Source organism: Lepidochelys olivacea (assembly GCF_965140295.1).
Source record: "Lepidochelys olivacea isolate rLepOli2 genome assembly, chromosome: 3".
NCBI classification, from domain to species: domain Eukaryota; kingdom Metazoa; phylum Chordata; order Testudines; family Cheloniidae; genus Lepidochelys; species Lepidochelys olivacea.
The window spans coordinates 201,411,389-201,424,509 of NC_140413.1; the positions used below are offsets into that span (position 1 = coordinate 201,411,389).

General features: G+C 46.0%; 1 protein-coding gene across 4 annotated transcripts in view; it reads right to left on the minus strand.

Moving 5' to 3' along the window:
• The window catches only part of SLX4IP (SLX4 interacting protein), a 126,648-nt gene that overhangs the window by 2,697 nt on the left and 110,830 nt on the right, over window positions 1–13,121 (minus strand). For 3 of the 4 annotated variants that reach the window (XM_084623558.1, XM_084623559.1, XM_084623560.1), the window contains one exon: window positions 479–591. In XM_084623558.1, the coding sequence (XP_084479684.1) occupies window positions 479–591 (113 nt within the window). The remainder of the gene's footprint in view (window positions 1–478; window positions 592–13,121) is intronic. The other variant, XM_084623561.1, reaches the window with a different exon arrangement.

Here is a 13,121-nt window from a genome sequence, read left to right on the forward strand (position 1 = left end):
ACCAGAGGACCAGTCTGACACACAGCTGGCCCAGGAATGGGGGAGCACAAAGCAGGCTTAAAAAAACTTTTGACCCGACCCTCTTTCCCATCTGTATATTGCAGACTCATACACACAAGGAGGGGTGGGGTTGTGAATCTTTTTAAAAAATGTTTTCCACCAGATTCAAACATCACATGTATTTGTTTTGGCTCAAATTTTCTTTAGAGGAAGCATGTTGGCTCTGCCTGTTGCTACGAGGGATACAAGTGGGTTGTAAGGGCTCTATCTGGTATTCTATAAAATGAGAATGGGTGTTTTTATATGCTTATTCATAGTCAGTTGCCTGTCTATGTTTACTAGCCTACAGTAATCCTATATATACAGAAAAGGGTGCACATTACTTAACATTTCACTATGTATGCCAGACTGCATTACTCATTGTCAAATCATATATTTGACATCTTACAAATAGGAAAAAAAGAAGAGGTAGACGTACATCTTTTGCAAGATGTCTTGCTTTATCTGTCGAGTCGGAGGAATTTTACACTTTTTGTTTTCAGTAGATTCAGCAAAATATTCAGAGGTCCCACTAGAAAGCTTTTCTTTCTGCTCCAAAAGAAAACACAGGTTTAAAATGTGAGCCATTAAGCTTCTATTACTGAAAATAAAACTCCGCTGCTAAAGCCATGACTTACAGATGTTCTTTATTATTTTTAATCTGAACAGCCTAGAGAAGCAGCTCAGAATAAAATTCTTTTTAATTTTATAATATTTGGGACACCTTGGTCAGTTTGCTCCCCTCTCAGGCTCCCACTACACATATTTTGTATGTTAAGATATACCACAAACAAACAAGAATGTAATGTAAAGGATGTAGATTCCAATCCATCTGAGGAAACCATTGGCAAATATCTGACATCTTTGTGGCTCAAACTGTGACAAATGCCAGGAATCTCTGTTGCAGACAGTGTGTTTGTCAGTTTTTTTTCTGAAGAGACTGAGTGGCGCAGTGGTCTATACCCTTATTCTCTGAAGAATTCCCATAACTTTCCATATTTACTAAAAATATGCAGAGTATTACTTACTCAATTTAAGAAGGCAAGGGTTAAACTTTTAATACTGACATTTTGATGATCAGGGCTTGATGTGGTTGGCCACTCTCAGACCACAGGGGGATTCTTTCTGGTCTCAACTAACAGCAGTACCATGGTTTTATATAATTTGGAGATGGGGAAAAAGAAAGGGAAATGCTCTTCTCCTCAAGCTGTGAGCATTTCCTTTCACAATGAACCAATTTTACACAGAGTTAGGCTGTTTGCTGACCTCACTGCTAACTCCCGGACACTTTACATCAGTGTAATCTTTTGAGGCTGTGTACAGAAGGGATAAGAACTTGGCAGAGTAATGTGGCGGGGAAAAGGAGAAATGGCATTGGGGTGGGTGGGAATTGTCTCTCTTGCAGAATTGTTCCTCTCCAATCTAGTTAAAGAACTCCATTGGGGCCAGCCTCTGCAGATGGGGAGACTGCGGTCTTACTATGCCCCCTGCACTGGACTGTGGGTCTAGAAGGGACAGTTATGCTGCTAGGCAGCCAGCAAGAGCCGAGGAAAGCCAAGAGGGACTGTGGAGGCACAAAGCAAATGTGTACATGACCAGTGCCTGTGACATAACTTGGGAACCTGATGGCTCTGGGGGACTAGCCCTGTTTGTTCTTTGGGAGGGGGCCAAACCTCACCTCTCTCCCCAGTGAAATGACTCAGTGGAAACAGTTTCCTGCTTTGTGAGTGGAGAGGAGAGGAAGGGTGGGGGAAGAAATCTGGCCATTTGGGTAGTTAATTAAAAAAAAGTACAGATGTTATGAGCCTGATTTTCACATGTAAATTCTATGAACAATTGTGCGTGCATTAATAGTTTCACAAAGCCATCTGGAGCCAGACATGGGCACCTATTCTCCATGCACGTTTGTAGTAATGCGCACACAAAGTAAGTGCAGGCAAATACACATATAATTTCAATCTCAAAATCAAACCCCAATTATTTTAACATGAATCATAAATACCTGCCCCAACTCTCTCCCCCATTTTATATAATGCGTTCCCATAAGGTTGTGCATTATCCGGGAGGGGAGCCCTGTAAGGGGGGGTGTGTGAGGGCGAGCTGGTTTGGTTTTTATTTTTTAATTGGAAAGTGAATTTCACAGATTCATAGATTTTATGGCAAGGAATGACTTTTACAATCATCTAGTCTGCCCTCCTGCACAATACAGCCCAGAGAACCTCACCCAATAATTTCTGGATGATAGTCCTGGAGAGTGAAGTCCTATTTAGCCAAAGAACAATTAGAGACTGGGTAGCAGCAGTGTTTCCCCTATGCTGCCCCACCAATATGCTTCCACTCTGCCCTGTAGGGATTAACCCTAAGGCTGTTGAGGTAGCACAGTGTCAAATCTCATTCACTCTGCTGAGATTGCCAAAGAGGGGGTCAATTGAGATGTGACCACTTGTCCATTAGGTGCTTTTTGGGGAGGGGGGGTTGGGGAGAAGAGTAAATGGTTGGTGAAAAGTAGCACTTAGAAACCCGAGAATACAAAGTAGACAAAGGAAGACTGTACACAGGTGCTGCCCATACTCAATATGTCAGCCAATGAACCTCAGCTCTCACCTATACAGAGAACCCTACCTGCCTGGACTGTGTGGTGGTTTTGGAATGAGGATAAAAGGTCCCAGACAAACACTGAGACAACAAATATCATTTCGCTTGTGACCTGAGCCTGGTTTGAAATGAATAGTTCAGAGGTGAAATCCTGAGAGATTATAATGCTACCTGAGACCTTTCTATTTTGTTTTCAAATGCTTCTCCCATAAACTGTGATAGAAAAGAGTTAAGGCATCAAAAATAAAAACCAAAATGATTTATATGTGAAACACTTCTGAACATGCCCTATAAGTACAGTGGATGTTCCCCTTGGAGCCACACCCTGTAAGTGCTGTATTTTGAGAGCTGAACAATTAACATAAGGAGTATGAGTCAGTCTCTGAATGACTCTGTGGGAACTAGAGAGCCTTTTGCTATTAGGAGTAAAGTAAACTCCCTAAGGCTGGAATAAGTCCACACTAGAAGGCAGAAAAGGTCATAAATAACAATAGCGGGCACTATATATACCAATAAGATACTCAACTATTATTGGTGATATTTCCTTTATGTTCTCTATTAGGCCTAATCATTTTAGTTAATTAAAAAAAAATAAAAAACGCTGTATGTTTTGGGAATATTATTTATTTCCTATGGGAACTTCAAGGCTTGTTGAGGAAAGAAAAAAGGCTAATCTATTCTCATCCTGTCTAGTAATCCCAAATTCCTTTTGGCCAGTGAAATAATTAAAGAAAAATATTCCAGGCATAAAAAGGAGGACTGAAGAAACAGACATCATATAAACAATGACACAGTGACAGAGAAAAACGTCAAAGTGCCGCCAAACTTGTGACATGACTCTGAAAAAGCTGCGGGAAATGGGGGTTGCTGCTAACAAATTAAAACCAGATTTCTTGGCAAATAGTTAAAGAAAGATATTTACATTTGTATGGAGACTGGGTGGGCACAAAAGATTAAAATGCTTCTTTAGCCCTTGAACTGTCAAGACCCATTAGAAATCTTGTGTTCTTAAAATTCTAGGGTCAGCTCACTCCTTTTTGTCACTAAATCTCTGCATGTGAGAGCCTTCAGAAATCAGGCTTACAGAGAAAGAAAAGTTACTACTTACAAGCAGAGTTCTCTGAAGTTAGTATTATGTACATGTATTCTACTCGTAGCCACATACATGGCTTCTACCACCTCACTTCAGCAGGCAATACGCAGCTCTATTTAATTAAGACTTTTGCACATAGGCAAAACTATTGGGGATGCATCATGAGTGCTTCAAGGATAGTCTAACCATCAATTCTTTTCCATGTAACCCTAATTTAGAGTGAAACAGCTGGCAAAAGCCAGGAAGCAAAGTGATTACCATTTACAACTAATTACAGAAGAGTCTAGTTTACAGACATTTAACATTGGTTTGCTAAAGGAACTATTTCTGGAGCCACACTTGTGAAAATATCCCCACAGCTAATTATCCCAAAGAAGATAGAAAGGGTTGGGCACTTAGGAATAGACCTGACAATACAGCTCATACAGACATTGAACTTTCTTGCGTCAAAGATTTGGGATGTTGCATTGAAAGGAAGGTTTGTTTCCTGAGCGAACAACTCTTCCCCACTTCCCTGGTTTGGTTTCAGTCTCTTTCTAGCTTGTCTCAGCCTGTTTCTATGTTCAGCCTGGTTACGTTACAGTAAAACAATGGATTTCTGGATAATTACATTCTATCTCTGGTGGAGGAAATTTATTGGTTTTGAACTGCACTTACAGATTTTTATCCGTTTGTCTTGACCTGCTCATCAAGTGACAAACTTAATAGAAAATATCTATGAAGTCAGTTAATCGTTATTATTTGTAGTAGAGTAGTGCCAAGCAGTCCCAGATGGGAGCTCAGGGCTCCATTATACTGGGCTCTATCAGAGATAACATATGCCCTGAAGATCCTACAATCTCAACAGAAAAGACTGACAAAAGTTGAGAGTAAGGAAGTACTGTTATCCCTATATTACAGATATGGAACTAGGTCACGCAAGGGGTCAGCCTAGGATAGAGCCTGCAATTAAACACAGGTCACTTGAGACTAAGTTCATGGCCGTAACTTGATTTACTCTGGTGTAACTGAGAGAAGAATTTGGCCCTGTATCTCTATTACTGAGTACAGATGTAATTTGCATTCATTTTCAGCCACTCCGCTGAAATTGTAGTTTGGGACTTACTGTCTTATATTTTCTCTTAATAGTCTCTATCAAGCTGTCACTTGATGAGCAAGCCGAGCCAGAATATTCTCATAAGGCGAGAACAAAGAAAGATGCTGCATGTAATTTTGTTTAGATTTACAGAGCTCTCTCCTTTTGAAATGATGCTCCTCTAGGATGGACATGAAATGGGGGGGGAGGGGGGGAAATAGTAAGAGAAAGACTGAATACCACACAGCTAGATAAACTGAACTAAGATAAACTAGCAGAAATAGTTATTCCTTGTGGTTTAATGAAGTGCTACAATTGTAAAAACATGACTTTCTCTGAGGGCCAACCTAATTCATATTAAAGGTACTCAGACAAGACTTATCTGGCTCCACATGAGTTGGAGAATCCCTTTCATGTGAATGGGGGAGAGAGTGCCCTTGATTTGGATAATCAGGTCTGACAAAATCCACAATCTGGTGGGATCAGCTACAGCCATCTCTATTAAAAGAGAGAACTAACCTGGATATTGTTAGTACCTTGGACATTAACATTTATTGGAGAGAATGCTTTTCCCTTCACATTCTGTATGTGCCTGTGCACTGGAAGAACAGAAAGGAAGAGGTCATGAAAGATAAAGTTCTTTGACTTTATATTTGGGCCCAGATCAGGCTCCTCAATACTGCGGAAATTCATTCTTCTCCTTCTCCTCCTCTTCCATCTCCATGGATTCCATAGCTTGTTGCAAGCAGGGGAGTTCCTAGCAGTACAGGTTCTCTAGAGCAGCACTGCCAAGAAGTTGGAGCAGGATGAAGAGAGCCAGAAGGGAGGTGCAGAGGCCAAGGCCTCTTCACCACTAAGGCTGAAAATCCAAAAAGCTGGAATTGATGCAAAAGAAATTGTTGCCTTAATTTGCATATTTGGTGAACATGCATTCGTGTGACAGGTCCTTATTTGGTAACTAAGTCTACACAGCAATGTAGCTTGAGCTTAACCCCCCTTGTGTCCACACACCAATTGTGTTAACCTTGGGCTCAAACCTATAGTCCCAGGCCCCTGCAGGACTGGAGGGTCTGAGCCTGTGTTCCTCGATAGATGGTCAGAAGGGACCATCATGATCATCTAGTCTGATCTCCTGCACAATGCAGGCCACAGAACCTCACCCACTCCTGTAATAGATCTCAGACCTCTGGCTGAGTTACTTAAGTCCTCAAATCATGGGTTAAAGCCTTCAAGTTACAGAGAATTCACCATTTACACTAATTTAAACCTGCAAGTGACCTGTGCCCCATGCTGCAGAGGAAAGCAAAAAACCCCAAGGTCTCAGCTAATCTGACCTGGGGGAAAATTCCTTCCTGACCCCAAATATGATGATCAGTTAGACCCTGAGCATGTGAGCAAGACCCTGAGCCTGTGCTAAGTTGGGACCCAGGGGCTGAGCCCTATTGCTTTCCTGTGTGCATGCAGCCCCAGCTTGATGTTTGGCTTGATTTTCTTGGGTTCAAGAAATCCTCCAGATGTATCCCAGAGTTTCTTGGGGCAACTTCCTTAGTCCTCTCTATGCCAGCAATCTGTGGGGCAGTCTATTGCACTCTATTGCAAACAGAAGCCCCATCTGCCTTTACAAAGGGCAACAGCTCAGATCAGCATTAACCCATTGCTTGCTGAACAGCGGTCTGCAATCACGATATCAGAGAGCCTGCAGGGTTTTCAATGGAGACGGATCAGAAGAAGCTTTTTGCAAAGAGAGCTGCTTCCTGGTCACATGAGCACAGCCAGATTTTGATGAACACTGCCCAGATGCCCTTGCACATGCAGCCCCAAGGGGGGAAGCCAGAGAGCAGAGCAAGGACCAAGCAGCTGCCTAGCAGGGATGCGGAATGGCAGCACCGCTGGGGGCGGGATGATCCCACAACACCCTGGCTGCTCCCCCTCCCTGCAAGGCAGCTGCTTGGTCCCCACTCTACCCTCTTCCACCTCTCCCTCCTTGGGGCTGCCTATGCCATGGCACCCAGGCGGCATGCACTGTCAGAGCGGTGAGTGGGAGCCAGCCAGGGCCAGATTAACCTTTTGTGGGCCCCCATGTAGTCGTCGTGGGCTCCGAGTGTGGGCCTGGTGTAGCAGTGCCATTGGTGCCATAGTGTACCCGGTACTGAATCTTGGGGACATTTTTCATTTTGATCACACACCTCTGCATGACTATCTGCATTGCCGTACACAGCTCCCTCAGCCCCCAGGTTTTCTCATTAAGCTGTATATATCCATGTGGGTTTACCAGTGTCCACAGTGAGCAGTAATTTCACAATGATCAGGGGAAACTCCTCACAGATTTATCTCCTTCCTCATTCAGATGTTCTGTAGCCATGTCTCCAGTACCACCCTATGTCACCAGTCACTGTATGTGGTTCTGGTCTCAGCTCAATAAAGTTTCACAGCCAGCAGATACCTGATCAATTCTGACAAATCCCTCCCTCAGCGCTCATCCTGCCATTTGAGCAAGCCACTTGCAAACACCATTTCCCCAAAGTGAAGACTTAGCCCCTGGGAACCTGAAGTCACCAGCCTTTCTCCCTCTGCTCCCATCTACATGCTAGTCTACTGCCTGCTCACCACCACCTCTCCCTATGCTTGTTTCTCTTCTACCTTGGACATGCTCCCTAGCCAGCTGGGTCTATTCTCCCCCTGCAAGCCTGATCTGCTTCCTCTTTTCCTGCTCCCCTTGACATTCCTTTCCTACTGGTGGCCTCTGTTCCTTGAGGTTAACTCCGGTTTCTTTATCCGCTCCTAGCTTAATGGCCCCAATAGTCACAGAGCCACCTGCAGCTTCTCTGGCTACAGCCATGGGGTCAATTGTCAGAGGCCAGCCTTAGATAGCTGCAGCTGCTAGCAAGGGAGGGCTGGCAATTCCAAGGCTGAGCACGCTTGAACCTTGCAATGGCAGCACTAGGGGTTCTAAATTCTCAGCGCTGGCCCTAGGCGCTGGAGTTAGGCGCTTCCCTCCTCCAGGCCATGACTTTAAGTACCTGAGATGCCCATCACCTGCAGCAGAGGCCACCAATTCCCGCACACCTCTCAGCTAGCACATAGTCGTGCAGAAAGTGCAGCCTGAATTATTTTGGAGGCTGGAGTGCCAGGAGGTTCCCATCCCCGAGCAGCAGCTCTGCAACAAGCTCACATGGCCACCCCTCTGCTGTGGGACCAGGACCCTGTGAAGACAGTGGAGTTACCCTGTGTATAACCAGTTCTGTTGCAGTAAATGGGAGTTACCCTGGGTATAACTTCTGTTGAAGTGAGAGTCTTTTCATTGTCTTTAATGGGCTGCATATAGAAGCAAAGGACCCCATTCTAGACTCCACGAGCAAGATGCATTCTGTGCTGCACTGGTTTACTATTGTAACAGGATGGTCTCACATTACCTAGTGAATAAGCAACACTTCCTACGGCTCCTAACTTTTTCTGAGAGGCCTCCTGTTTAGCTTACCAGGGCTGAAAATATCACGTAGTATGGTTACAAAAGCAAGGACCTTCTGAATTCAGCCGGAATTTTGGATGTGCACAGACAGGACTGGTTCCTGCATGGTTACAGAACTGCAGACAAGTGGAACAATTTTCAGCTTGTGTGATTGGAGGATATCTGATCCATACTGTAAGACTGTCCTACATAAATGCGGAAAAGTTGAGGTGCCTTTGTTATTCTTTTCTTCCACTCTTCATTTCTGTGGGGAATTTGCCAATGCAATATCACTGTCTTCTTTTTAAATAAACAAAACTAAAAAAAATGGCAATGGCTATTGAAAATAGCAATTCAAGTACTAGTTAGCACTGGGAAGACCCCAGCATTTGTTGCTCAATTTTATCCTAATTTTTCTACAGCAAATTACCGTGGATCAGTATATTTGATTTGGGAGAAATGAAGTAACAGCTTCCCAAATTGAGCTTAAGCACTCCTGAATTTTGAGGGTGTTCAAATCTGGAAGGCAGGTGCTAGATTCCCTTGCTGAATATTGGATAAATCTGGAAAGGAAAAGTCAATTTCTGCTTCCATGGCTCAGAAGTGGAAATCCTCCTGTGTGCCTGGTACTGTACCTAAAGCTGCCCACGTCCTCTAATAGAGCCTCTCCTCCCTTACTTTTCAGTTTAACTTCTCCTGCTGGGGTCCACATACCTCCCCTGCTAGGTTTCAGCCAGAGAGGGGCACTGTCCATTCATTCCACCCAGTTCCTTCTTTGGGGACTGCCAGGCGAAGTCACACCAGCATCCCTAAGCCAGTCTGGGGAAGTCTTCTAAGGGTGGTATCTGGGCCAAAGCCTTTTACTCCTTGGGCATACTTGTTCCCCATTCACAGCGCCACCCCCTTCTAGCAGCCAGCTCCCCATTCACAGCAAGCTGGAGCACATGGGGTCTCACAGCTTCCCCACTCTTTCCCTCTCCCTTTCCTGTTGATAGTGGCCAAGGGAATGCTGAGAAATGTAGTTCCGTCCCTGCTCCAGGGCTGGCTCTCTAGGCAGGGAGCTGGACAAGGAACTACAGTTCCCAGGGTCCCTTGGGTTCTCAGTTCCCATGCTGGATCCCTGCTGCTCCGCTCGCTCTCAGACCCTCCGCTTCTGCAGTGCTGCGAGAGGGGAGGAAGCGAGTGCTATGGACCCCCTTCTGAGCTTGTGCCCGGCGCTGTACAGAGATACCTAAGAGACTCTGGTGTTGTTCCTATGATACTGTTCCAAAGCCTCTGGCTGCTCTTCACTGATTGCTGCTCCCAGCCACATATGCCCATGGAGAGATGGCTAAGAGCACTGTCCAGAGTCACTCTACCGATAGCACCAAGCTTTTGGCCATGTGTGGATTGGAGAACTAAGCTCTGGTCTCCACCCCGCTGGAGGACTCTAACCACAGAAACCCTTCCTAGAGAGGTCCTAACCATAGATACACAGTCAAGAGCATATATCTGCAGCCTATCTCAATTCTGGGAAGGTGTGCCAAACCCCACCCAGGATAAAAATATCCATCCCCACCTCAGTGGAGGGAGGGGCCACAGAGCCCAACAAAACAAGTGATTCCATGGGACAACACATGATCAAACAGGAATGGGTGTCTAAGTCAAAGGGTCAAAATGAGGGAACTGGCAGGGGGCACTGAGCAGAAAATCCCAGAGCTCAAGGCTCCGCAAAGGAGTCCAAGGAGTAGGTGGATGCCACCCAAAGGAACTCTGCATGGATCCACGAGATAACCAAGAAATGGAAGTAGGCCCCACAGGCACAGAGAACCTCGCTGTCAAGCTGCCTCCTCCTGGACCGATGGCCAGTTTGGCTAGTTCCAGGTGGAGGCTGATGAGGGGGTCCTGCAACTTTGTGGAGGCCTGGATGATATGTGTATAGGAACAGACGTGGGGGAGAAGTGTAGCCAGAACCTCAGGAGGGGATTCTAGAGGAGGTGGAAATGGGGCTGCAACCTGGCACACTAGGTAGGCACGTGCCAGGGTCTCCCGCTTGTTGCAGAAGGGCAGGTGTTCGATGTATCCAAGCCCATGCTCATAATCTCATGCAAGAGCCACCAACTAATATCCCTAGTGAGCTGTGGGAATAGAGCTGAATAGAGGCTGGCCCACTGGGGGTCTTCACACTCGCTAGGTGGAAGGATGTCCTGCTGTTTGCTATCAGGGCAAGAAACAACAGCAAGGAAATGCACAGTGTGCAACATGAGTGCATAGATAAGTTCCCTGAGTGCAACTGGGATGCAAACTGGCTGGATACTAGATAGTGTGCTGGAGGTGGCTGAAGGCTTCACAGGGCAGGGATCCTGGCATCATGCTCTGGAGGGCCAGGAAGACAGGGTGCACATCCTGCATGACCCGCATAAGATATGCAAGAGAATTGGAGAGCAGGGTGGCCTTTACCTCCTGGAGCACACAGAGGGGGAGACAAGGGGTTATCAACTGCATGCGCTGGGTGAGCACCCTGAAGTCCACCCAGACCCACCGGCCATGGTCCAGGAGGTCTCTGATTCAGGTGATACCAGCCAGGATCAACCTCCAGCACACCGAAGGGGTCTCCACCACTTGTGAATAAGGATGGGGATTGTGCAGCAGGAGCTCTAGGAGAAGGTCTTCTCTCCAGCAACCACTACAGACCTGCTCTCACAGAATGCTTTCAGGTCCTTTGGAGATCCTAATAAAAGACTGGCTACTCAGACAGATCTTTGGGGAGACTTTGCAGGCTGATGTAAAAGAGCTGCTAGTCCTATTGGAGCCCTTAGCGGTGGCAGAGGTCAGTGTACACCAGCAGGCTCCAGGCTGGACTATGAGCACTATAAAGGAGCATCTACAAGGCCTGGAATTGGAATGTATGAACCTGGCTCCTGACACAGATCACGTCCTGACCGTCCTCTTTTAGGGAGAGGCTCAGGACATATGCAAAGGCTCACTGTTTCTCTGGACAGAAGATCTCCAGGACCATTCTCTGGAAACTGGCCAGGGTAATGAGGGATGGGGTTAGAGCATGGAGAGGACCAGCTATTCGATGACCAGAGACCTGCATCAATGGGAAAGGCACTGGAAAAACCCTGTCCATGCCTTCAGCCGGTCAGACACATGGGCCTCCAAATCGGTTCAGTTAACCAGCAGGGACGACTTGATAGTAGAGACACAGATGCCAAGATAGAGCAGCAAACCCATGCCCTACTGGATGACACAGAGCACAGGTGAGAGCAAGCCTACCTGACACCCAGTTCCAACCATTGGGCCAGAGCTCTTGACCCAACTGACTTGGATGGGGAGGCTGCCGAAGAGATGTACTGGCAAGTCTCCACTCACACCAGATATCACAGGTTCTGGCCCATGAGGCAAATGTCCCAGTATGCTGGCAGGACTTGCAAGTACAGCTCCTGGAGCACCAACCCCTGATGGAGGAGACAGAGGAAGGGCTTAATGACAAAGGCCAGACTGGGGGCACACTGATGCACTCCTTGACCAAAGATGACAGGTTCGGTCAGGGCCCATTTGAGTTTGACCAGAAACTGCAGAGGCATATAGCACCTGGAGGAACCCTAGAAAACAGAACGCTGAAGCTGACTACCTGGACAGTGCCCACGATCCATCCTATCAAATGCCTCCTTCTAGTCAAGGGACAAAAGGATGAGTGACGGACCATCCCTATGTGCCAGATGGAGAATATCCCAGACCAGGTATAAGCTCTCAAAGATGGTCCAAGCTTGACTTATCAGGAGATTGAAAGTCCTAGGTGAGAGCAGTGTAGAATTGTAGCTCAAAACAGGCAGCTCCCAGCCAGTCAAAGAGCCTCAACAGGTTTGTGGCCTCTTACTGCAAGATGGTCCTAGCCTCTGGCCGATCCCAAGATCCACAAGTTAGGGCAACTGAACGCCCTATTCATGAAGAAAGTGTGGGACACTGCCCCTGTCCTGCTGTTCTTTTCTCCCTACCCTGAGAGAGGCCCTCACAAAATGTATCATTTTCATGTCTCCATATCCCATTTCCCCCAGTATAGGGACGCTCTTGTGCCCTGGATTCTATTTATGAGAGTCCAGCATACCCTAAGCAGGTGCACATAAGCTTTCTTCCCTGAAAGACAAGTAATAGGAAGCTTTCACCGGACACCAAATCTCGAGGGCTTTCAAGTACCAAAGGAGTAACATTCTTTCTACTTGCTGGCTAATTTGAAGCTACACCATTCCTTGGCTGAAGTTACACAATTTTGTTTTATGCCAAGTTTTAAAAAGTCTGGATGGTCCTAATCTCCAGGCCACTGATGCGCTGCTAAACATTCTAAAAGGATCACATCCCCTAACTCTTGCCAATGGGAACTGTTTCCCAGTTCGGATTGCAAATGTTTAGGAAATGTTGAGGGATTTGATAATACAACCTTTTGGCCAGACTGAAATTGGATTAACAACCTGATGAACTCAAAAAATTGTTGCTGTTAAGCATGGGCCTTGGACAGTTTCTCTTCTAGGGTAGGTAGGCCTATTGACCTGCACAATGCAAGACACAGGAAGCTATGCACAACTTCTGGAAGCCATCTGAGAAGTCTTCACTACCAAGTATCAAAATCCACCCTCACTTGTCTCCATAACTGAATACTTTACTTGCCAAACTTCCTATGTTGTTTTGTACTGTCTAGGGCAAGATTAGGCCCATCCCAGTAAAGCTCTTTTCAGAAACATAAGACTCACATTTTCAAAAAAATGACTGGTGAATTTAGGTACCTAACTTGAGAAACCAAGTATTGCCAACCCTGCATGCTCAAAAATCAGGAGTCAGGTCCCCAAAAACCAGGAGACTGGCTTAAAAATCATGATATTTATAAAAAGTAA